Source organism: Drosophila gunungcola, chromosome 3R (genome assembly GCF_025200985.1).
Source record: "Drosophila gunungcola strain Sukarami chromosome 3R, Dgunungcola_SK_2, whole genome shotgun sequence".
Lineage (NCBI taxonomy): Eukaryota > Metazoa > Arthropoda > Insecta > Diptera > Drosophilidae > Drosophila > Drosophila gunungcola.
The window spans coordinates 15159177-15179833 of record NC_069139.1 but is presented as its reverse complement, the minus strand read 5'-3'; the positions used below and the strand labels follow the sequence as shown (position 1 = coordinate 15179833).

The 20657-nt window shown below is 43.7% G+C and overlaps 3 protein-coding genes across 7 annotated transcripts; 2 read left to right on the top strand and 1 right to left on the bottom strand.

Moving 5' to 3' along the window:
• Nucleotides 1-139: 139 nt before the first annotated feature.
• On the bottom strand, nucleotides 140-20643 carry LOC128253326 (uncharacterized). 3 transcript variants are annotated; one of them, XM_052981755.1, is made up of 6 exons: nucleotides 20522-20643; nucleotides 4709-4876; nucleotides 3394-4086; nucleotides 1800-3116; nucleotides 842-1451; nucleotides 140-390 (listed from the first exon to the last, which is right to left on the bottom strand). In XM_052981755.1, exons 2-6 carry the CDS (start codon nucleotides 4829-4831, stop codon nucleotides 140-142), a joined length of 2994 nt encoding a protein of 997 aa, XP_052837715.1. In that variant the 5' UTR covers nucleotides 4832-4876; nucleotides 20522-20643. The 3 variants fall into 3 exon arrangements, with proteins under 3 accessions (XP_052837715.1, XP_052837790.1, XP_052837643.1); XM_052981830.1 differs by lacking the exon at nucleotides 20522-20643 and adding an exon at nucleotides 20334-20465; XM_052981683.1 differs by lacking the exon at nucleotides 20522-20643 and adding an exon at nucleotides 5914-6353.
• LOC128253549 (glycine receptor subunit alpha-4) lies at nucleotides 8179-12870 on the top strand. 3 transcript variants are annotated; one of them, XM_052982149.1, is made up of 5 exons: nucleotides 8179-8512; nucleotides 10226-10313; nucleotides 10382-10836; nucleotides 10952-11598; nucleotides 12226-12870. In XM_052982149.1, the coding sequence occupies exons 2-5, from the start codon at nucleotides 10243-10245 to the stop codon at nucleotides 12508-12510; spliced, it is 1458 nt and encodes a 485-aa protein (XP_052838109.1). In that variant the 5' UTR covers nucleotides 8179-8512; nucleotides 10226-10242; the 3' UTR covers nucleotides 12511-12870. The 3 variants fall into 3 exon arrangements, with proteins under 3 accessions (XP_052838109.1, XP_052838016.1, XP_052838197.1); XM_052982056.1 differs by having other exon boundaries at nucleotides 8179-8508; nucleotides 12226-12869; XM_052982237.1 differs by having other exon boundaries at nucleotides 8202-8271.
• On the top strand, nucleotides 14323-20003 carry LOC128253475 (plasminogen). The gene is made up of 7 exons (XM_052981933.1): nucleotides 14323-14908; nucleotides 17396-17482; nucleotides 17546-18974; nucleotides 19031-19141; nucleotides 19203-19515; nucleotides 19576-19675; nucleotides 19731-20003. The coding sequence occupies exons 1-7, from the start codon at nucleotides 14866-14868 to the stop codon at nucleotides 19787-19789; spliced, it is 2142 nt and encodes a 713-aa protein (XP_052837893.1). The 5' UTR covers nucleotides 14323-14865; the 3' UTR covers nucleotides 19790-20003.
• Nucleotides 20644-20657: the final 14 nt, after the last annotated feature.

Here is a 20657-nt window from a genome sequence, read left to right as displayed (position 1 = left end):
AAATTACAATAGTGACTGTTGACAGAGACATCGAGAGAAAGAGATAGGCCGGGGCGGAAAGTTCCAGCGACGGTGGCCAAAAGGACCCAATCCTGCACTGCCACTTCCTCCGCCGCCAGCGGCGATTAGCGATTAGCGATTAGTGGTTGGCATAGAAGCCATGCCCCGAGTTCCCCATGAACTCCGTCCAGCGCTGCGAGTCCACCGGATCCAGCTCCGAGCAGACCTCACCCGGCCGCAGGGAGCGGCAGGTGCACGTGATCCCGATGCGGGTCACCACCAGCTGCGACTCGAACTTGGGCAGGGCGGGCTCCGCGTCCACCAGGCGCTCGCTGAGGCACTGCTTCAGGAACTGTTTGCGCAGCACGCGTAGGTTGTCGATGGTGTAGCCTGCAAATGGAAAACATTTGGTTGTTACAGTGAGTTAAAACAAATTAGAGAAATAAATTTAAATTGTGGTTGTTAAATTGCCCATTCTTACTTAATTAAAATGTTTATCAAAGAGTCGATTTTCTAATTAAAAAACATTACATTTAAAAACAAACAAATAAAAATGTATCTTAAAGTGATGTGCCAACTATATACCATTTTTTAAAGTAATAAAATAAAACTAAAATATAAAAAAATTACCATCTAACATAAGATCGGCCATAAATCAAGCACCAGTATATAAATATTTATTTTAAATTTAATTTTTCTAACAAATTGCCTTTAACCTATGAAAATTCATTCGTTTATTCTCATTTTAAATCTAGTTTTTATGGATGTGAATCAAGATTATCTTATCATAATATATAATTTTAATATAACTTTAAATAGTTAAATTATTCAAGTTACTCACTCTTATAGGCGCTGATCTTCTCCTCGACGCAGCTGAGATCCTGGGGCGAGAAGAGTGGTGGATAGGCCTCCGATTCGCGGATGTTGAGGACGAAGGCGAAATCCAGCGAGGAGCTGGCGTTTCCCAGCGCCTTAAGCAGGACACCGGTGGACGAGATGGAAGCCAAGTACCAGTCTGCGCCAGCGGATTCATCTGCCCCAGCGGAATCCTCGCCAGCGGCAGTCGTGGTTCCGGAAGCACTTTCGCGTCTTTTGCGACGCCTCCTCTGCTTTTTGTTGGCATCCTGGGCCTGGGCATCGGCAGCTTGTTCCCGCGCCTCGTTGTCCAGCTCCAGATCCCACAGGCTCAGCGGTGACTGCGCGGACATCGGTTGTCCGGTGGTGCTGGGCGTCCTTTGGGTGGTGGTGGTCCTGGTGGTGGTGGCGGCCTCGAGGAACCCGCTGCGCACATCCCGACTGCCGGCACTGGGGTACTTGGACCGCAGGTGGATGGGCCGGTCACTCTGCTCCAGAAGCGGAGGCACTTCGTCGTTGTACACCAACTCGTACTCCTCCGGCAGACGCAGTGGATTCGCATTCTCCGGCGACAGCGGCAGGTTATCGTAGTCCTTCTGCGGAGAGAAGCGAGTCTTTAGTGGATAACATAGTATTGAAAAAAAGCCTTAAAAAAAACATATTTAGGCAGAAAATAAATAAATAGATTTTTTTCAAAATAGAAAACAAAGAATTATACACGTTAAAATTGTTTAAGAAAATATTTAAAGATTGTAGAACTAGGAATTCTAAATCTCAAGTCAAAGTGAATGACTTAAATTCAGTTTATTATAAATTGACATTTTGATGTCCAAATTTAGTTTATAATATTTTAACAATGACTTCCCTGTTAGGGTTAGCCAATTTTTCCTTCTATATAGTTTACTTTTGGTTTTGGTTTTTTGTATAAAAAGTAAGCCACTTACAAACTCCTTGAAGGCTTCCTTGGGGTAACCACCACCCATTCCGAAGCCGGGCAGTTCGTTATCTGCTCCCTGGGGCAGCAGCTCCTTCAGCTGCTGCTCCATCAGCGGATTGTGTCGGTGGTGGGGTTTTGGTCGCCTGCCCGGCTGCTCCGTGCCGCTACCGGTAGCGGTACCAATCCCAGTACCCATCCCCGCAACGGCGGCCACCTGGCGCAGCAGTTGCTCACGATTCCCGGCCAGCAGTTTCTTCAGCAGCTTGGGATGCTTCAGGGGGGATTTCTTTCCGGCGGCCGCCGGTCGTTGTGTGCGATTCAGCTGGACCTCCAAATCATCGGTGCTGAATAGCACCGCTCCCGGCGGCTCTATGTGCCTGGCAATCCCGTAGAGCTTGAGCACCGTGGACTCGTTGTAGCGCAGACGACAAGTATCCGCCCTGGCCTGGAGTATGATGTCGCTGTCGGGCACGAATTCGTAGGCATCCCGGGCATCCGGACGGTTGCGGCACTGCAGCTGCCAGTGCAGGAAGAAGTCGCCGCCGAAGCTCTGCGAGATGGAGACGCCGCCGAGCAGGCTATTCGCCCCACCCGCATCCGTCATCATGGCGTTCAGCAGCGGCTGTCCGGTTCTGCCACTCAGTATGGTGGTCTGCGAGTAGTAGTACACCGGGAAACCCGGTCCCGTGTTGTACTTCACCATGAAGTCCGTGACATTGTCGTGGTCGAAGAGTCCGGGCACAATGGCACTGACGCACTCGCTGGCCGGGAAGGTGTAGTTCCACACCATCGAGTAGTTGGCTCCGTCGAAGGCGAGAACGCTCCGGTTGAAGGCGGCCACCACCACATCCGAGATGCCATCGCCATTGAGGTCGGTGAGTACGGCTGGCACCATGATCCCCGATCCCTGCTGTCGGTGGAGCGGCGTGAAGTGCTTCTCGCTGGTGTGCGCCATCAGGGAGTGCAGTCGCAGTGAGTAAACGCCACCCGGTGTGTTCTGACCCCCGGTGACGATGAGCAGGAGCTCCGTTCCATCCGCCTGCGTGAGCAGCTGGATCGGCACGAACATCTCCTCGCGGTACGGCGTCGGAATACTCCGGATCACCTTGCCCGTCTTCCCCGAGATCAGCTTTATGTGCCCCGCCTTGGACTCCTCGCGCTCCTCCAGATGGGCGGCTATTATCTCCGGCACCGAATCTCCGTCCAGATCGCGAAGCACATTGATCGTGTAAAGGTCCATCACGATGGGTGAGTTGGTCTCCACTTCTAGTTCCCGGAAGCGCCAGATCACGGAGCCAGTGCGGCCATTTATGGCGTAGATCATCTGTAAGTTGGAAGAACAATTAGGGATTATAATTGTGCCACCTACGTTTTGGATTGTTTTATAATTTTTGAAAACAAACGAGCTTGATTACACTTATTTGACTTAATCAAATACAACTAGTGACGTCAGTGCAAGTAGTCTGATAAGCTTTCGTGACCTTTTCACAACAGATGGCGCTTTCGACTAGATACGAATTTCAATAAGAATTGCTGGCGCCATCTGTTTTTAATTGCTTGTTTTGAGTAACAGGGTATGTAATTCTAGAGATCCAACTTACCCCCAGTCTGCCAGCGGCCACACAGTCTGTTCCTCCATCTCCGTCCACATCCGCGCTGCAGTGCAGCGAGAAGACATTGGCCACGCTCCACGACTGCCACAGGATGGATCCGTCAATGCCGTTGAGGGCCACCACTCCGCCCTCGCAGGGCACCTCCTCGCCCTGTTGGGCGGACTGGCAGCGCGGCAGGGGAATGCCCTCGTAGTGGATGTTGTCGTCGACGCCATATCCGAAGACCACATCCCGGATGCCGTCGCCATTGAGATCGGCCGTTCGAACGGGACTCTCGCTGTTCATCCGGGCCAAGCTGCGGCTCCAGCGCTTCTGGACGCTGATCTGGGTGCAGGGCACGAACTCGCTGCCCAGGGAGCTGCCGTAGGCGATGCGCGAGGAGCCGCCGGCGGAGAGGCCCACCAGCTGGGCGGGATCGGGGCGCCACCAGTGGCGGATGCGCTGCAGGGGCAGCGGGAAGAGCGTCAGCATGAGGGCCGCCAGGCTGAGCAGGGCGCAGAGGACCGTCAGGGCGGCCAGGGCGTAGCAGAACGGCTCGCAGCAGCGGCAGCAGCGCCTCCTCCTGTGCTGCTTCATAATGGGAGCCGATCCCGATCCCGATCCCGATCCGGCACCGGACCCAGGACTGTGCTTGCGACGCGGCGCCATCAGGGGTCGCTTCAGGCCCTGCTCCTCGCTGCGCTGTGGGGGAAAAGTGGAGTAGGGTTAGTCCATTGCAGGAGACATAGGATCAACTACACTCCCTTTCAGGGAACTTATAAATTCTAACAGGTTTGCTATTTACATAAATATTCTTTTGCTTTTATACAGACTAAAAAAGGCCTTTTGTTTTTGATGCATCAACAATATTATTTGTATAATTGATTGAGACTAAAAATAAATACAACTATATTGTGTGCGATTTTTAAGACAGCTACTGTTAAGTTTTTTATAAACATAAATTGAACAAATTCATAAGCTAAACTAAATGTATTAAATGAAATTAGTTATTTAATCAGTTGGGCCAAACAAACTTTTCTCAGGAATTAAGATTAAAAGATACCAAGACCGAAGTTGGCATATGGCAGCCAATATTTAAGCCAGCTTTCAGCAGAATTTAAAACCAGAATTCCTTTTAACCGAAAAAAAGCAATTTGAATTGAAAAAAACTTCATAGGTATAATTGAACACAACATTTCTTTATCTGTACACATCTAAGTTGGGACGAAGTCCATCCACTTTTTGCCTATCCCCTCTAACGTATTATTTTATTTCACTTTCAGATCGAACATCTCGTTTTGATTTTCGATGTACGGACACTTACCTTCGCTGACCTGGCATCTTTGATGAACACCTCGTCCTCGACATCGTCGCTGGCATCCTCATCGATGGAGGAGTCCCGTATGGCAATCCGCTTGGAGGGCACATATGGTCGCAGTTTGATCATCTTTCGGTTCGATTCCGCTGATGCGGATGCACCACCAAGCTGCGCCTGCAAGAAAGCCTCTGTTTTAGCCGCTCGAAGGATGCGCTGCGGATCCTTTAGCGCATTCTGTGGCTCCTGTTCTTCCGTGCAACTCCAATTGCAGCGATGCGCGTCCGGCGATTGTGTAAAAATCAATAGCGACGTCACGGCTTCGCGCTCAGCTGTCTGCGATTGCGGAGCATGCGCCCTGGTGGCTCGCCACTGCCACCACTCGAACCACCACCCACTGGGGCAAAGGCCACGTGTTGGCCAGCGGCTACAGGTTTGTTTGTCAACAATGTGGCAGCCCACCTGGCTCTCTCACTCTCTCTCTATCTTTGGCTCTCTCCTGCGGCATCTGTTGCTGAATGGACCCACCACCCCATAGCCACCCACCACCCCAAAGCCACCCACGCATCCACCCTCATTCCGAAACTCCCTGATTAGCTCCTCCCCAGCGGTTCAATGTCCTCGCTTTGAGGCTTTTCATGAATGAAGTGGGTGGAGTTGAAATATGTGGATGGTGGGTGGTGGGTTGTGGGTGGTGGGTGGCGCAGCAGGAGTTCCATTCACCAAACTTCCGCATACTGCCAATGTGGGTCAAATCTTATGTGCCACTGTGTGTGGTTTCCCCGCTCGCCAAAGCCAGCGATTAATATTTAATGGGAATTTGTCTGCCTTTCATTGGCAGGAAGTGAATTGGAAATGATAATTCAGGCATATATATCAGCGTTCGATTATCGCTAATTTTGTGGTGGTAGATCTATAAGTGCAACACTTTTTTAATGAGGCCTTTAATTTCAAAATTAATGAACGACAAACACTACAATTTGAAGACCATACAAAAAATCTGGTATTAATTTTTAAACAAATAAGTTTACCCAAGGATGCGTAAATATTAATGGATAAAATTCTTTAAAAATTAATGAATATGATATCTATTTTAGTTTTTTGGATATAGTGATCACTTCTTTAGTTTTATAATCACGTAGTTTTTAAATACGTACTGTGTTACCACCACTGTGATACCACTACAACTAATAATGCCAAATCAGTTAAATTACCTCTATAACGACAATAAAATCATCTCCGAGTTCCGTTTGTAGGCCAACATTGCGATTGGTTTTGGCCAATACAATCCAACTGACACTCATCTTCAAATCAAGGTAATTCCTGGACTTAGGCTTAATTACTTTTTCACCTTGGCTCTTTTGACGTCACAGCTTTTTCCTTGCCTTGCGAAATGCATTCGACTAAACAAGATTCCGTTTCTATATCTATTTATCTCATAATTTATTTTACAAAATTTTCTATGACGTAGAGGCGCTTGTCAAAAGCCAAACACACAAGTGAAAAGTTGCCTAGTTTTTCCCCCCAACCGAAGTATTCAAATCGCAAGTGCGCCAAAACCTTTTGCGAATCTGCCATAGCCACCGCCCTGGTGCTGCCCTCAGCAGAAACTTAAGAGCACCACTTAGAGGGGCTGGGATGAGGGTTCTGGCGGGGAACAGGAGCACTCAGTGCGGTTCCAAGCTCGACTGCATTCGAATAAACTATAGAAACATCAGCGGCTTTTTATAGCTGCCCCATCAATAGAGAGAGAGAGGCAGAAGACGAGCACGAGGTGTGGTGGTAACTTAAGTATGCTATTATCGCATCTGAGATAATTTAATAACGACGAGTCTTCTTCTTCGGTCGGAGGCCAGAAAGGATGTGTTAAATCCGCTCGAGAGTGTTGCGGCAAGGCGTTGAGTAGTCTGGGTGGGGGTCACCCACAAAACCACATGTGTAATGGTGGCCCCGTATGTGTGACAAGCGCCTCAAGGTCGCCAGGAATTCAATGAAGAAAGCTATTTGTTTATAACTTATTATTTTTATGCCTACCAATTCAGACGTATAAAATTAAAAATCTGCTAAAAATAAATCAACTTTATAAATTTTTTTTTCAAAATTTAAATTAGTGTTATAAAAATGCTTTTCTATTTCCCATAAAAAAGGTAATGAGAAAACAAAATTGTAAAATTTATGGTTCTCTACCTTATACATAAATTTTTCGGCTCTTTCAACACAATTACTTAATAAGGTAACTAAATAATCGAAAATTAGTTTTTTTTTGTATTTTTAAACAATTTAGTAATTTTTTTCCAGACTCTTTCAAAAGATGAGTTTTTTTAGTTATGGAGATTTTTGATAAAAAAAAGTACAAAGTTTTCTTTCTTTTTTCTACACGTATATACAAAATTTGAAATTAATTTAATTTAAAAGCTGTTGAATGTAATAATAATATTATTATAAATTTGTTTTTACAAACAAGTTTGATTTACTTGTGTTTATAATTTTGTTCTTTAAAGGACTTATACATTTGCAGCAAAGTTCTCATTATTGGTTCCTCCATAAATCTTTTGTATTTTCGATTTCCCTGCCTATTTTTTCAATACGAAATTTCCACTACCCAAAGCCTTTTTGTCATTTCATTAAATTTGATTTTCCCAGCAGTTTTCCTCTGGCTTTTATTTCCCAATTTTTATTTGTTCAACTAGTGCACTCCGTGTGACGTCAGCAGGGGGATCATCGGATTACCGTGGGGCTGCATTCATTAGCCAGGGTCCCCAAGTGTTGCATCCCCTCGTGGATGCCACTGGCCCCAACTTTTGATGCGACAAATGCCACTTGTGGGGCCACTTGGCAACTTGCGGAGAACTTGTTAAGGAAGGACTAACAAGCAAATTGATTGAAAAGTGCTCAGAACTAAAGAATCCAAGTGTAGACAAATAAAATCAGGAAACTACTGCAACATATTCAAGAATTTTTACCCTCGAATTAAACACGTCGAATCGATACACATATGTAGCATCCTGCCATGATGACAATTGAAGGTCCTGCCCTCCACATCCTGCAGTGCATCATTAGGTTCTGGGCAAGAAGGGTAAGATGACAACAATGTCGATGACGACAGAGCCGAGCAGATTATGTGGCACATAGAAGCAATGCCAAAGCACTCGAGGAAATTATGTTAAGTGACAAACACACAGGCCCATGGTGATGTAGCCCTGGTTGGGGAAGGATATTTGCCCGTCCTATATATAGACGCATTTGCAATCAGGCTAACATTTACGGTTTTTCGCAGATAGTTCCTTGTTCTCCCAATATTAAAGTCTACATTTCCGGCGGCTTTCACTTTTGTTTTTCCCCCTCGTCGGAAGAGGACTCACCCACATGCACGGACACTCATACCAACATCGCGTCAAGCATCCTGCATCCTTCGTTGGTGAACTTTCTGTTCGTGCCTGGCAACGTTTTAAATTCAAATCTGTTCGCCTCCAACTGTCAGTTGTCAGCGAAAGTTCGAACGGCTAAGACGTTCAAAACGGAAAGAACTAAATCTTTGAAAAATAATTCAATCATCTATTAAATGCTAAAGTGTACAGAATATTTCTTGAAACATAAAATACAGTTTTGACACATTTATAAACATTTTAAAATATTTTGGGAAGTTTACAAAAAGTGGTGTTTTCTAAACATGTCATCAAGGGCGTCAAGCTGATGGTTATGTAATCTCTGTGAAGATTCCAGAAATCAAACAGAAACCTTTCGCTTCAAACACAAAAAGAACTATAGTTGACTGCGAGGGAAGAGGCATTTTCAAATTCATCCGTTAAGTGTGTAATAATTTGTTATTCTGTTTATAATTTTTAAATTAAAAAATGTTAAGTTGAAACTGACGAATTGAGAGCTTTCCCCAACCATTTAAGAGATGTAACATAAAATTGTTTGGTTTTCCATTTGTTTCAAGCTGCAAAATTAGTTGAGCCTATTTCTATGGCTAATTTTTTCAAAACATCTATAGGTTGATTAAAGAGAAAAGCAGAACTAAATAATGCCATAAGCTTTTTCATGTCATGTCTAAACAACATTTTACTCACAACTAAAACAAAATTTTATATATTTAAACCTATTGAAAGGTTTGACACATCTTCTGGGATAAAAAAAAAATTGAAAGAAACTAAAATCTAATATTTGGAAATGTAAACAATACATTATTCCTAGTCAAGTAAATTTGTAATTCAAATTTAGTTATTGACTGAAGTAATTTATGATTAGATATAGATTCAATCTAGTTCAACTTTTTTCAGCCCGTTTCCTAGTTCTATGCTAAGCTAAGAGTAGTTTATAAACTGAAAAAATCTGAAATTTAGTTTTTTTTTGTAATTAATATACAATAATGAGATTAAAAGTATTATATTTTAACTTTCCTTGATTTGATTTCCTTCATATATTTAATGCTATTATATAAATTGTAGTTGATTTAAATCTTAAAGTTTTTCGCAACTTTCGCAACTATAAAAGAGTCACTTAGTAAATTTGTTGTTGCATATTTTTTATTCTCAAATACAGTTTAAAAGGACAAAATTGATTAAATCCTATTAGCGAATTCATTATTCGAAATCGCTGATTCTTTAAGTTGTCCCAATTTCCCCAGAAGAAGGAAACCCTCAGACTTGTGCCGAGAGCAGTGGCAATTGTCCTTGTCTAATGGGGGCTCTGCAGCACTGGCAGGATTCCTTCATTGCCCGTTTTGTTCTCCGTGTTCGTCATGTGCATGAGCAGGGGGCGTGGCACCCTCGCGAGCGCATAAAAAGGCGCATGGGCCACTTAAGGCACGGAACGCCCACGTCCACCTCCCACATTGTGCCCCTTCGAGTGGCTTTAATTGTGAATTAAGACGGTATTGTGCAGCGAGCGACTGGGAGGACGACAGGTATTGCTGTCTGTGCCCTGCGGCCAGGGTTGCCATCCTGCATTCGGACGCAATGCCTCCCAATGCCGAGGCTATCCGTTGTCGAAGGCAACTGTTCCTTTGTCTGGGCCTCAATTCGCCCCCATTTTATTTACTTGGTTAAGCGGCATAATTGTTTCTATTTTCGTGTCAATCGCTCTCGATGCCAATGCATTGTCAATGCCAGGGCAGACCCTTCGAAAGCCTTTGATCCTCCGCACCTGGTGGCAAGGTCACGGAAAAGGCCGGGAAATCGTTTCAAGTTGTTTGCATCGGCGACGACTTTTCGTCACACACTCGGCAGGAAGAACCCTGAGAATAATACTAATTCCCATCGAAAATAGGGTTCAGGAAGGACTCGGAGAATTTTATTTAAAAGCAGTGATTGTTTTCTATAAAGATTTTCTTCTAAATCAGTTATTTTTCTTAAAGATTTAATAGAGATGTTCTGATTCAGAATTCAGAACTTCTGAATTTATTTTATTAAATTTCTTTAAATAATTCATTAGTTATAAAGTTGATAAGGGTACAAATAATGAATGAATTACACCTATTAAGTATTTTTTAATGAATATTATAAATTGGTGCCTTCATAACAGGAATAGATCAGATAGTAATGGTGGTCCAAATAATTATTCTGGTGATCTGCACCATCTGCTTGAAGCACTACGCCAAAGGGGAGTTTCAGTGAGTATAGGAGCGCGACTTTAGCCAACCCTGCCATTATTGAAACTTAATGTTTGCGTTAAATAAAGACAAAGTCTGGCCATAACCGACATTCTTCCCGAGGACATCAAGCGCTACGATAAGATGAGACCGCCTAAAAAGGAGGGCCAGCCCACGATAGTCTACTTTCATGTGACTGTGATGGGTCTGGACTCTATTGACGAGAACTCCATGACATATGTGGCTGATGTGTTCTTTGCTCAGACTTGGAAGGATCACCGTCTGCGATTGCCGGAGAATATGACGCAGGAATATCGATTGCTGGAGGTGGACTGGCTAAAGAACATGTGGCGGCCCGATTCGTTCTTTAAAAACGCCAAATCGGTAACGTTCCAGACGATGACCATTCCAAATCACTACATGTGGCTGTACAAGGACAAGACGATACTCTATATGGTCAAGCTGACGCTAAAATTGTCCTGCATCATGAACTTTGCCATCTATCCGCACGACACCCAGGAGTGCAAACTGCAAATGGAGAGCCGTAAGATTTCTCAAGATGGTTGTAAACGGTGGGTCAGTTGTCTGCTATGCTGCCGATGCATCGTTTACCACCAGTATCAATACTAATTTGATAAAATTTATAACATTTTATTTAGTCTCCCACACCACGGACGACTTGATCTTCCAGTGGGATCCCACCACGCCCTTGGTTGTGGACGAAAACATCGAGCTGCCGCAGGTGGCTCTCATCCGGAATGAAACGGCGGACTGCACACAGGTGTATTCCACGGGCAACTTCACCTGTCTGGAGGTGGTCTTCACCCTGAAACGTCGCTTGGTCTACTATGTCTTCAATACCTACATACCCACCTGCATGATCGTAATTATGTCGTGGGTATCCTTCTGGATCAAACCGGAGGCGGCTCCTGCCCGCGTGACCTTGGGCGTAACCTCCCTGCTCACCCTATCCACACAGCACGCCAAATCGCAGTCGTCCTTGCCACCGGTTTCCTATTTAAAGGCCGTGGACGCCTTCATGTCCGTCTGCACGGTGTTCGTGTTCATGGCCCTCATGGAGTACTGTCTGATCAATATCGTCCTGAGCGACACGCCCATTCCCAAGCCGATGGCCTATCCGCCCAAGCCGGTGGCCGGTGATGGGACAAAAAAGGAGGGTGAGGGAGCTCCTCCAGGAGGCAGCAATTCAACGGCCAGCAAACAGCAAGCAACCATGCTGCCACTGGCTAATGAGAAAATCGAGAAGATTGAGAAGATCTTCGACGAGATGACCAAAAACAGGAGGGTAAGCTAAAGTAACTTAGAAATATTTCATTGTTTTGTAAGATTACACCCAGAAAAAACCCCATAGTAATATTGAACATTTAAATATTTAAGTGAAACGATATTTAAAATAAACTTAAAACATGATAATGTAATTATTAACATATTTAATTGGTTTATCCAGTAGGAAAAATTAAGATTTAATTTATTTTTTTATTTAAAACTACATTTTTTCCATACTTAAAAAAGAAATTAAAGTTTAAGACATTTATTTAATTGAAAGGGAAAATATTAGGACTCACCATGATTTTCTCTGGGTGTAGAAATAAGTGTCGGATATTCCATGCAACACTGGGATAGAAAATATTATTATTATTTTGGTTGAAATTTTTATCTACAGCATATGTGCACTCCAACCGAAAAGAGTTTTGTTTGTCTTTTTAAGAAACACAGAATTTTAATAAATGTTTTTATCAAAAAAAGCGGCATGACTTATGCAGTTGAAATTCGGCTGAATTAATTTTTTGTTCTATAGTTTTTTCTTAAAATACTAAATAAGTGTAAAAGTTTATGAATCATGTCATTAAGATAGTTTTTCTATTTGCATTTTTAAAATCATTAATAATTGTACCTCGTATTATTTTATTAGATTGTTACGACCACGCGTCGTGTGGTGCGACCGCCGCTGGACGCCGACGGTCCGTGGATTCCGCGACAGGAGTCGCGCATCATTCTGACACCCACGATTGCGCCGCCGCCACCGCCTCCGCCGCCGGCGGCACCGGAACCGGAACTTCCCAAGCCCAAGCTGACCCCCGCCCAGGAGCGGCTCAAGCGGGCCATCTACATCGACCGCTCCTCGCGCGTCCTGTTCCCCGCCCTCTTCGCCAGCCTGAACGGCATCTACTGGTGCGTGTTCTATGAGTATCTGTAAGACCTGCAAGACCTACGAGACCACCTCTGCCCTGTACATACACTTCGCTAGCTAACTCTGGCACTGGCGCTCCAGCCGAGTGCTAAACGTTGATTGTTCGCATACATATATTGAAACGTATATCGCAAAATTAATATTAAGCTTTCACGCACAAGCTTTAAGTCAATGAATTTTAAACATAGATGATTGTTGAACCACGAAACAAACAAAAAAATGGATGGAGAGGATGGCAGGATAAATTGCAAATTACCAATTCAATTCCTAAAATGCTTAAAGTTAATCAAGTGACGTAGTAGCTGATGTAGATTAAGTGAATTGTAATTTAATGTCTCAAACAAATGCTTTTAATTGTAAATAAATAGAGAATCCATTTAACATTGTGGGTTGAATACATTTTGTTATTTCAGTATTTTTATCAAAAAAATATTTTTGAAAATGTTGCTTTATACTTTCTTTTTGAAATAAACAAATGCAGAAAGAAAGCTTTTTCTTTTATCTGTAAACTTTGAATATAATAATTTGTACCGAAACCCTTTGTAGGAAAAAAGCTTTTATGCTGCATAAGCTAAACGCAAGCTGCGCAAAGGAGTACTGTTTAAGGTTCAACTGGTAGTTGGGGAAGGTAACTGGCTAGTTTATATTCTCGCATAATAATTTCTCAGCCGTTTGGCCAAACTATTCATTTTCTAACACCTTTTCATCGTCTTCTTTTATGCAGTAGCAGTTTAAGTTTATTTTTCGCTGCTTTTTCTTTTAAAGGTGTGGAACAATGGAACTTGCTCGATTTTCTACCTTTCGCAGTTGTTGTAAAACAACGGCAGGGTGAAGAGGAACAGACTTATGAATACCCAATTAATTATGTTGGTCACACGCTCTACGCTTTTGTCTTTTCACGGTCGTTAGCTACGCTCGAGCAAAGAGTAAAAAAGGGTTAAGAAACGAAAACCAAATTCACCTATTCAGCCAAAGATAGGCAGATGGAAATTGTGGAAGAGATGGCGGATCCGAGAGATCAGAGATGGAAGTTATAATTTAATCCTAAAGCCTTGTAATTATTTACCACCACCTCAATTCCACTTAAATTTTTTCTTAATTTTTGTTTGGGTTTCTCCTCTTTATGGTGCGACGATCAATCATATGTTTCTTTGTATGTTTGCGGCTTAACCATTTGCATTTGAAGTAGGCCAGGCCAAAGAGTTCGCTTCGTTTTGGGGAAACCACACTATGATTCACCCATCCGAAAACCACATTGAACACGGGCCCAGTACTCGATGGAGTGGATTGCACTGGCAGAGGCTTCGAGAGCGGAAAAATAAGCAAAGGTTGCGCAAATATTGTGTTTTTTTTTTGGACTGGGAAATACCTAAGGTTGAGCACTATGTGGGCGTGCTCAATGCAAATTGGTTGAATGAGCTGAATTTTCAAGGAACCCAAGATGGCTAAGTTGGTCAAATACAAGTATTAATTTAGTTTTTAATAGATAAACCTATTACCTCTTTTTTAATTAGGAAAATCGCTCTCTCAGAGCTCAAAGTCTCAGCTCTTGCACAGACAATGCCTAAAGTCTGAAGAAAGTAAAAATACAGCTGACAACCTCACGGCTACCGTCGCGGCTCTTAAGTTCCCCCAAACCCAATCCCCATCCCCCCGCACCACCCCTTTAAAAGCCGAAACGAAAATGAAACGAAATGCTCCATCGACAATAACAACAATAAAGGCCAAAGCTGCCTGACAACGACGCCACAAAATGTAATGTTGTTGCTGCTGGTGTGATGTTGTCTTCGGCTTTTGCAGTTTCAGTTTTAATTTCAGTCGAACTCGGGCAGCAACGGCACACGGAAGCAGGCCGCACACTCCGTTCCAACTTCGAAAAACCCTTTAAGAGGCCCCAAAAAATAAACCGATCTTATGATCTCGATACAATTGCACTTCGGTGTGTGAACTGCCAAAAACACCTTGTTAAAGTCGTGCAGACAGGGAAAAAAAAGTGAAATTCGTGCACTTTTCTCGGTCGTTTCGCAATCCAAGCGGGGCGTTAATAAAAATAAATATTACAAAATTCAATTAAACCAATTGGCAGCTCATAAAAGTTTACGCCAAGGCTAAATTCGGTTTCAGCTAAGCCAAGATAACGAAACCGAAAATAAAATAAAACGTCGCCGCAGCTTAACACTTTTTAACACTTTCATTTTCGTTCATAGTCGTTTTCGTTGGGTTCGTCATCACAAGCAGCGCGGTCGCCTTTCGTCGAGTGTGTTAAATAATAGTAAACAAAAAAGTGAACGAAACTACCACATTATTCGGCAAATGTTCGACAGCTTTGTGAACTAAAAACGGAAACTGCATTTTAAGTTGATGCTCGGCACGATGCAAGCGAAGGTGTTTCTGCTCTGCCTAGGTTGGTATAAAAAATAACACGAACAGCAAATGCTGGGAAGATTGGCCCCAAAATTAACCTAGATTTGGGCATCTCAAAAATGTATTTGAAATTTGGTAACAGTTTATGGTCGGCTTATGGTTAATTTGTGCTAATGGGCTGCGCAAAAAAATAACAAAGGAAAACAAAAGACTTAAGCAACGAACTTACGCATCTATCGAAAGTCTGGATGCAGCTGATGATCGGGGTAAACATGGCTTTTATTCGTGGCCACCGCCATGATTCGTGCAACGTGAGGTGGCTTGCAACTTTCTTTGCCCGCCAGTGCCAATAAAACTTCCGCTCGGTGACGTCAGAGCCGATGAAACCAGCTGGCATGCAAATCACATAGATACGAACACCAAGGCCAATCGCAGATCTCACCTGGCCCGAAGTACACTTGTGTACGTGTTTCTTGGTATTACCGCAACGCCAGGCTTGACCATCTATTATGCAACAACAAAAAAAACTTGTCAACGCCGATGCTTGTTGGCTTTAAAGTCGCTTTGGCCGTTGCCGGTGCCAAAACTACAGGCTGTTTTGCCAATTGCCTGACCATGAAGTGTTCAATATGTTGTTATTTTTGCCGCTTCGGAAGTATGTGCAGCAGCTGTGCTTTTCTTTGGTTCCCCTCTGCCTCTCTGTGGGGATTACTTGGTAGTTTTCCAGCAGCACCGTTGACATCTCAACTGCTTTCTTATGAAATTTCACTTTCGTTCACCATGCAATTACAGTAAAATCGGCTGGCTGCAGCTTACGAAACTCCTTAATTGGATTAAAACTTAAGTTTACGTTTAGGATAAAAATATAGATACAATTTATTTTGAATTTATTGTATTTAAGATGGCTATAAAATCTCTTGAAACTTTAAGCCAATCGCTTGTCGGTTGCTCAGTGGCTTAAGATATGTCACATATCATATATTTACTAAAGTTCTTGAGAAATACTTTTGATTTACTGATATTTCAAATAATTTTCACTTTTTTCTTTCAACACAATGTGTGACACTTTTTTGGGTCAAAATGCACAAAAGTCCGAACAACAATGTACCGAAAAGAGAGCACATATCCATAGCGAATGTACTTAGTCTGTCTAGGGCCTCCGGGGCATTCACTTTTCCCAAGAAATCATTTCTATATAAGCCCTATAATTGGCCAATATTTCATTGTGTTGGGGCGCGCACCAACAAAATAAAGCATTGCCATTTGGTATGGGCAATTTTATTCCAAGTGAAAGTGGCAAAGTTGCAGTGCACACCTCGAAAAATGTTAATGAGCCGCCTTCGAATCTGGCATAAAAGCAAAACAAGAAAATCAAAATAAAGCAGAAAAAGGCGAAATAAAACCGAAACTGTAGCAGCTTAACCCAAATCACTGCAAGATAATCAATTTTGTTTTCCTTCGCTGCGAGGTGAAATCTTTAGCGACCTTGAGGCGCGTTAACTTACATAAAGAATCATCCCGGAGGAAGTTCCTCTTCGGGGAGATCTTCTCCACCAAAAAATGTCGAGTCATTAAGCAGAAAGAGAAAAACCCACCTAAAAAACCCAAGCAATCCAACCCAAACGAACTGAGATTATGTCACGGCAGCCAAGCAAAATAAGCACACAACTAAATAAACATTAAGCGCTTCAGTTGAACAACGACATACTTTCTCATTTGAGGCCCAAGGGAGGTGGGGGTGGTCCGCAGATGCGTAATGCCAATTTGTGACATTATTCAACCGGCGACGACAACGAGAGACTTTGCATAGGGCCATTGTTTCGTTTGAAGTGAGTTAGGTCAGTTAAGAGCTCGCGAATCTCCAAAACTTCCTGCTTACAAAACTGTGTAAGCAGTGCGTTTCATAACTGTCAAGCGGACAAATTGCAAGTGCATCAGACAATGGCAATAGGATAATAAAAGTTTTATCTATTTACTTTTCTCGTTCAAAGTGAATAAATAACACTGGTTGCCATTTTGAAGTGTTATGTTTAAGAGTTGCACTGTTTTTTTTTTTGAATTCACAATATTTATGAAATTTACTACAAAAACATTTACATTACATTTTTTTAATTATGGGGCATACAAATGGGAAAGAGTGAATTTTTTCTTGTACAAAAATTAATAACTTATCTAAATGCTTTACAGTAGCATTTGCTTTTATTGCTTTAAAAATATATAATAATTTTGTGCTTAATTGAAAAGACTGTAAAATAATTATTGGTATTTATTTGTTATAGTTTATCGTCCAGTTCATTAAGAAATTATTCATAATGGATTTTCATAAACGTAATTCGTTAATTTTGCCTGAATAACTATATTGCAGTAAATTTTCAGTTTTTTTTTACCGATAGCTATAAATATAATGACTATTATAAGTTTGATAATTAGTAGCTAGCCGATGATTTTTATTTATTTTTGTTACTTTATCTATGCTGATTAAATTAATTGCAAGGATTATATATTAATTTGTTTTTTACCTTTCTAGTGCTCTCTTTAGGATCATTTCTGCCTGTTCGAGGGCAACCGAATGACGCCCTCGATGAGGAGCAGCCTCTTCATTTGACCAACGACGGTAAGTGTGATCAAGATGCGGTTCGCTGTACACGGACATTCATAACTTTAACCCTTAAGGCAGCGTCTTTCTTTCAGCCGCATCTGCACGACCGAAGACTGGGTCGCCAGCTGGACGAGGACTTGGGACTAAGTCAGAGCTCGGCCAGCAGTGGTAGTAGCAGCAGTCAATCCAGTTCAATCGACGAGGATGAAGACGATGTGGAGGGCTCCAGCGAGTACTACGATAGCGATGAGGAGCAGTCGGAGGGCAGCAACGAATCCGTTCCCCGTTTGCTCTCACAATCCACCTTCAATCGGATCTCTGAGACCCTGGGAGCTCTGAATCATGTGGGCCACATGCTGGTGGACATAACCCGCGGTGGACAGGATCAGGCCAAAACGGAAGGGGTTGAGGACAAGAGTCAGGACATCAGTCAGTCCTCCAGCCCAGCCTTGGGTGTTTCCAGCACCACTGAAAAGGCTCCATCATCTACTTCCTCACCTCTGGGAAAATCAGAACCCCTTCCAGGAGTCTCAGACAAACTGATGGACACTCTACCCATTACACTCTCTGCCAATAGTCTACTGCCAGCTGGAAAGCCTGCTAATCTAAGTGTTATCCAAGTGGCCACGAAGAGGATCGGCATAGATGACACATCGCCCATGTTTGTGGAGAACAAGGAGCTCAAGCTGAAGAAGAAAAAGAAGAAGAACAAGAATAAACTGAAGGTTAAGAAGCCCAGTGAAGAGGTAGTCCCAATCCCTGCAGTTCAGGGAGCTCAGCAATCGCAGCAGAAGATCAAGATACCCACCACCCCGCGGACCACGACAAGCACCTCGACTACAGAAGCACCCATCACCCTGAGTCCTTCGGATCAGTTCGCAGATGCTAGCGAAGAGGCAGGAACGGGCAAGGATGTGGAGAACCATTGCAAGACGCCGAATGGCAGGCGCGGACGTTGCGAGGATCTCAGCAGCTGTCCCGCCCTGCTGCTCAATCTCAGCAGCTTGAGGGAGTCGCTCTGCTTCAAGAGTCTCTATGTGCCGGGCGTGTGTTGTCCCATTGCCGCATCGTCCACTGTCCTGACCACCCAGAAGCCTCTGCGGCTGACCACGCGACCCACAACCACCACCAGCACCACCAAGGCCACGCAACCCACCAAGAAGAGTACTGTCCGCCCCACCACGCGACCCACTTCGGGCCTGGTGCTCATTCCCCAAAAGAAACCACCAACCACAACGACGACCACCACAACGGAGGTGCCGCTGGAGCCCGAAGGTTTGGACGAGATGGGCAACAATATCGTGGATCCCGATGAGTGTGGCCAGCAGGAGTACTCCACGGGCAGAATTGTGGGCGGAGTGGAGGCGCCGAATGGCCAGTGGCCTTGGATGGCGGCTATTTTCCTGCACGGACCCAAGCGCACGGAGTTCTGGTGCGGTGGTTCTCTAATTGGATCCAAATACATTCTAACGGCGGCGCATTGCACCCGCGACTCGCGGCAGAAACCGTAAGAGGTTGCTAGACCATCACACGATGGGTTTTAATTCCTGGTTTTCCATTCAGATTTGCTGCCCGTCAGTTTACAGTCCGGTTGGGTGACATCGATCTCTCCACGGATGCCGAGCCCTCCGATCCCGTGACCTTTGCCGTCAAGGAAGTGCGCACCCACGAGCGGTAGGTTTTTCTGGCTTTCAAAAGGTATTACTTACTAAATTAAATGACCCTCCAAATGCAGCTTCTCCCGCATTGGTTTTTACAACGACATTGCCATCTTGGTTCTGGATAAGCCCGTGAGGAAGTCGAAGTACGTGATCCCCGTCTGCCTGCCAAAGGGTGTTCGCATGCCGCCCAAGGAGCGTCTTCCCGGACGAAGAGCCACCGTCGTGGGATGGGGCACCACCTACTACGGCGGCAAAGAGTCCACCAGTCAGCGGCAGGCGGAGCTTCCCATTTGGCGGAACGAGGACTGCGATCGCAGCTACTTCCAGCCGATCAACGAGAACTTCATCTGCGCAGGATACTCCGATGGTGGAGTGGATGCTTGTCAGGTGAGTTGGTATAAAAATGTACACATTGAATGGGTTCTCTAACATACCCTATTAAATTAGGGCGACTCTGGTGGTCCGCTGATGATGCGATATGACTCTCATTGGGTTCAACTGGGAGTGGTGTCCTTCGGCAACAAGTGTGGGGAGCCTGGCTATCCTGGTAAGATATTCTCCGTATTTTAAATTGCACAAATTAATTTAAACACCTTTCACAGGCGTCTACACACGTGTCACTGAGTATCTGGACTGGATACGCGATCATACGCGGGACTGATCGTCCATCTAATCCAACCGATCCACCTTAGCCGTAACTCTAGCCTAGGTTTATGTACGCACTAGTCTATGTACTCTTAATGCCCCCTCCCCCGTTCCTGTTCTATGGGCAGTGTCCTATTTATTAACCGCATCCCATTGCCATGATGCATGGCATTTGTTGACTAAGTTATTAAATATTTAATTTTGACAAATAAATTGAGTGACAAAATATTCTTTAAAGGCGAAAAGTTGTTAAGAAGAAGTTAAATCAAATGCTTTATTATTTTGATTTCTGAATTCTGAGTATAGCATTTGCAAGCAAGTTGTATCTGTCATGAATAACCAACAATGGAATAGTGGGGAAACGAGTCAATTGATTTGTAATACAACGCGAATAGAACCCAATGATCCATAGCTAATTGAGTTTGGATATACAATAGTAGATCAACGAGTGGGTGTGTGGTGTGTCATGCCTATTAGTTTTTGCTTTAGACATTTGGATTTACAACTGCAAACGAAATACATATGTATGTAGCGGAATGTGTATTATCATACTGACTTACGATGTGCTCGGAAATAATCTTTGGGGAAGTGACTAACTGATAATTTCATTCATCCACAGTTTAATTGTATCACTAACGGCTAAACACTTTGTAAATAAACGTGAGTAATTGATAGGTTCTCTGTATATTTTGCCGGTTCTGTCTATATCTCTTTCCTGCTTTTGAAAACTCTGTGCAATAATACTCACTTGGCAATAAGCTTTCACAGCTGACGGACGCGTATTTTTCCCTCCATTCGGCAACGTTAGCGTATTTCTCGGGAGTGTTACCAAATAACTTATACAATTGACCACCTCAGCGAGTTCCGAGTGATTGAATTACAAC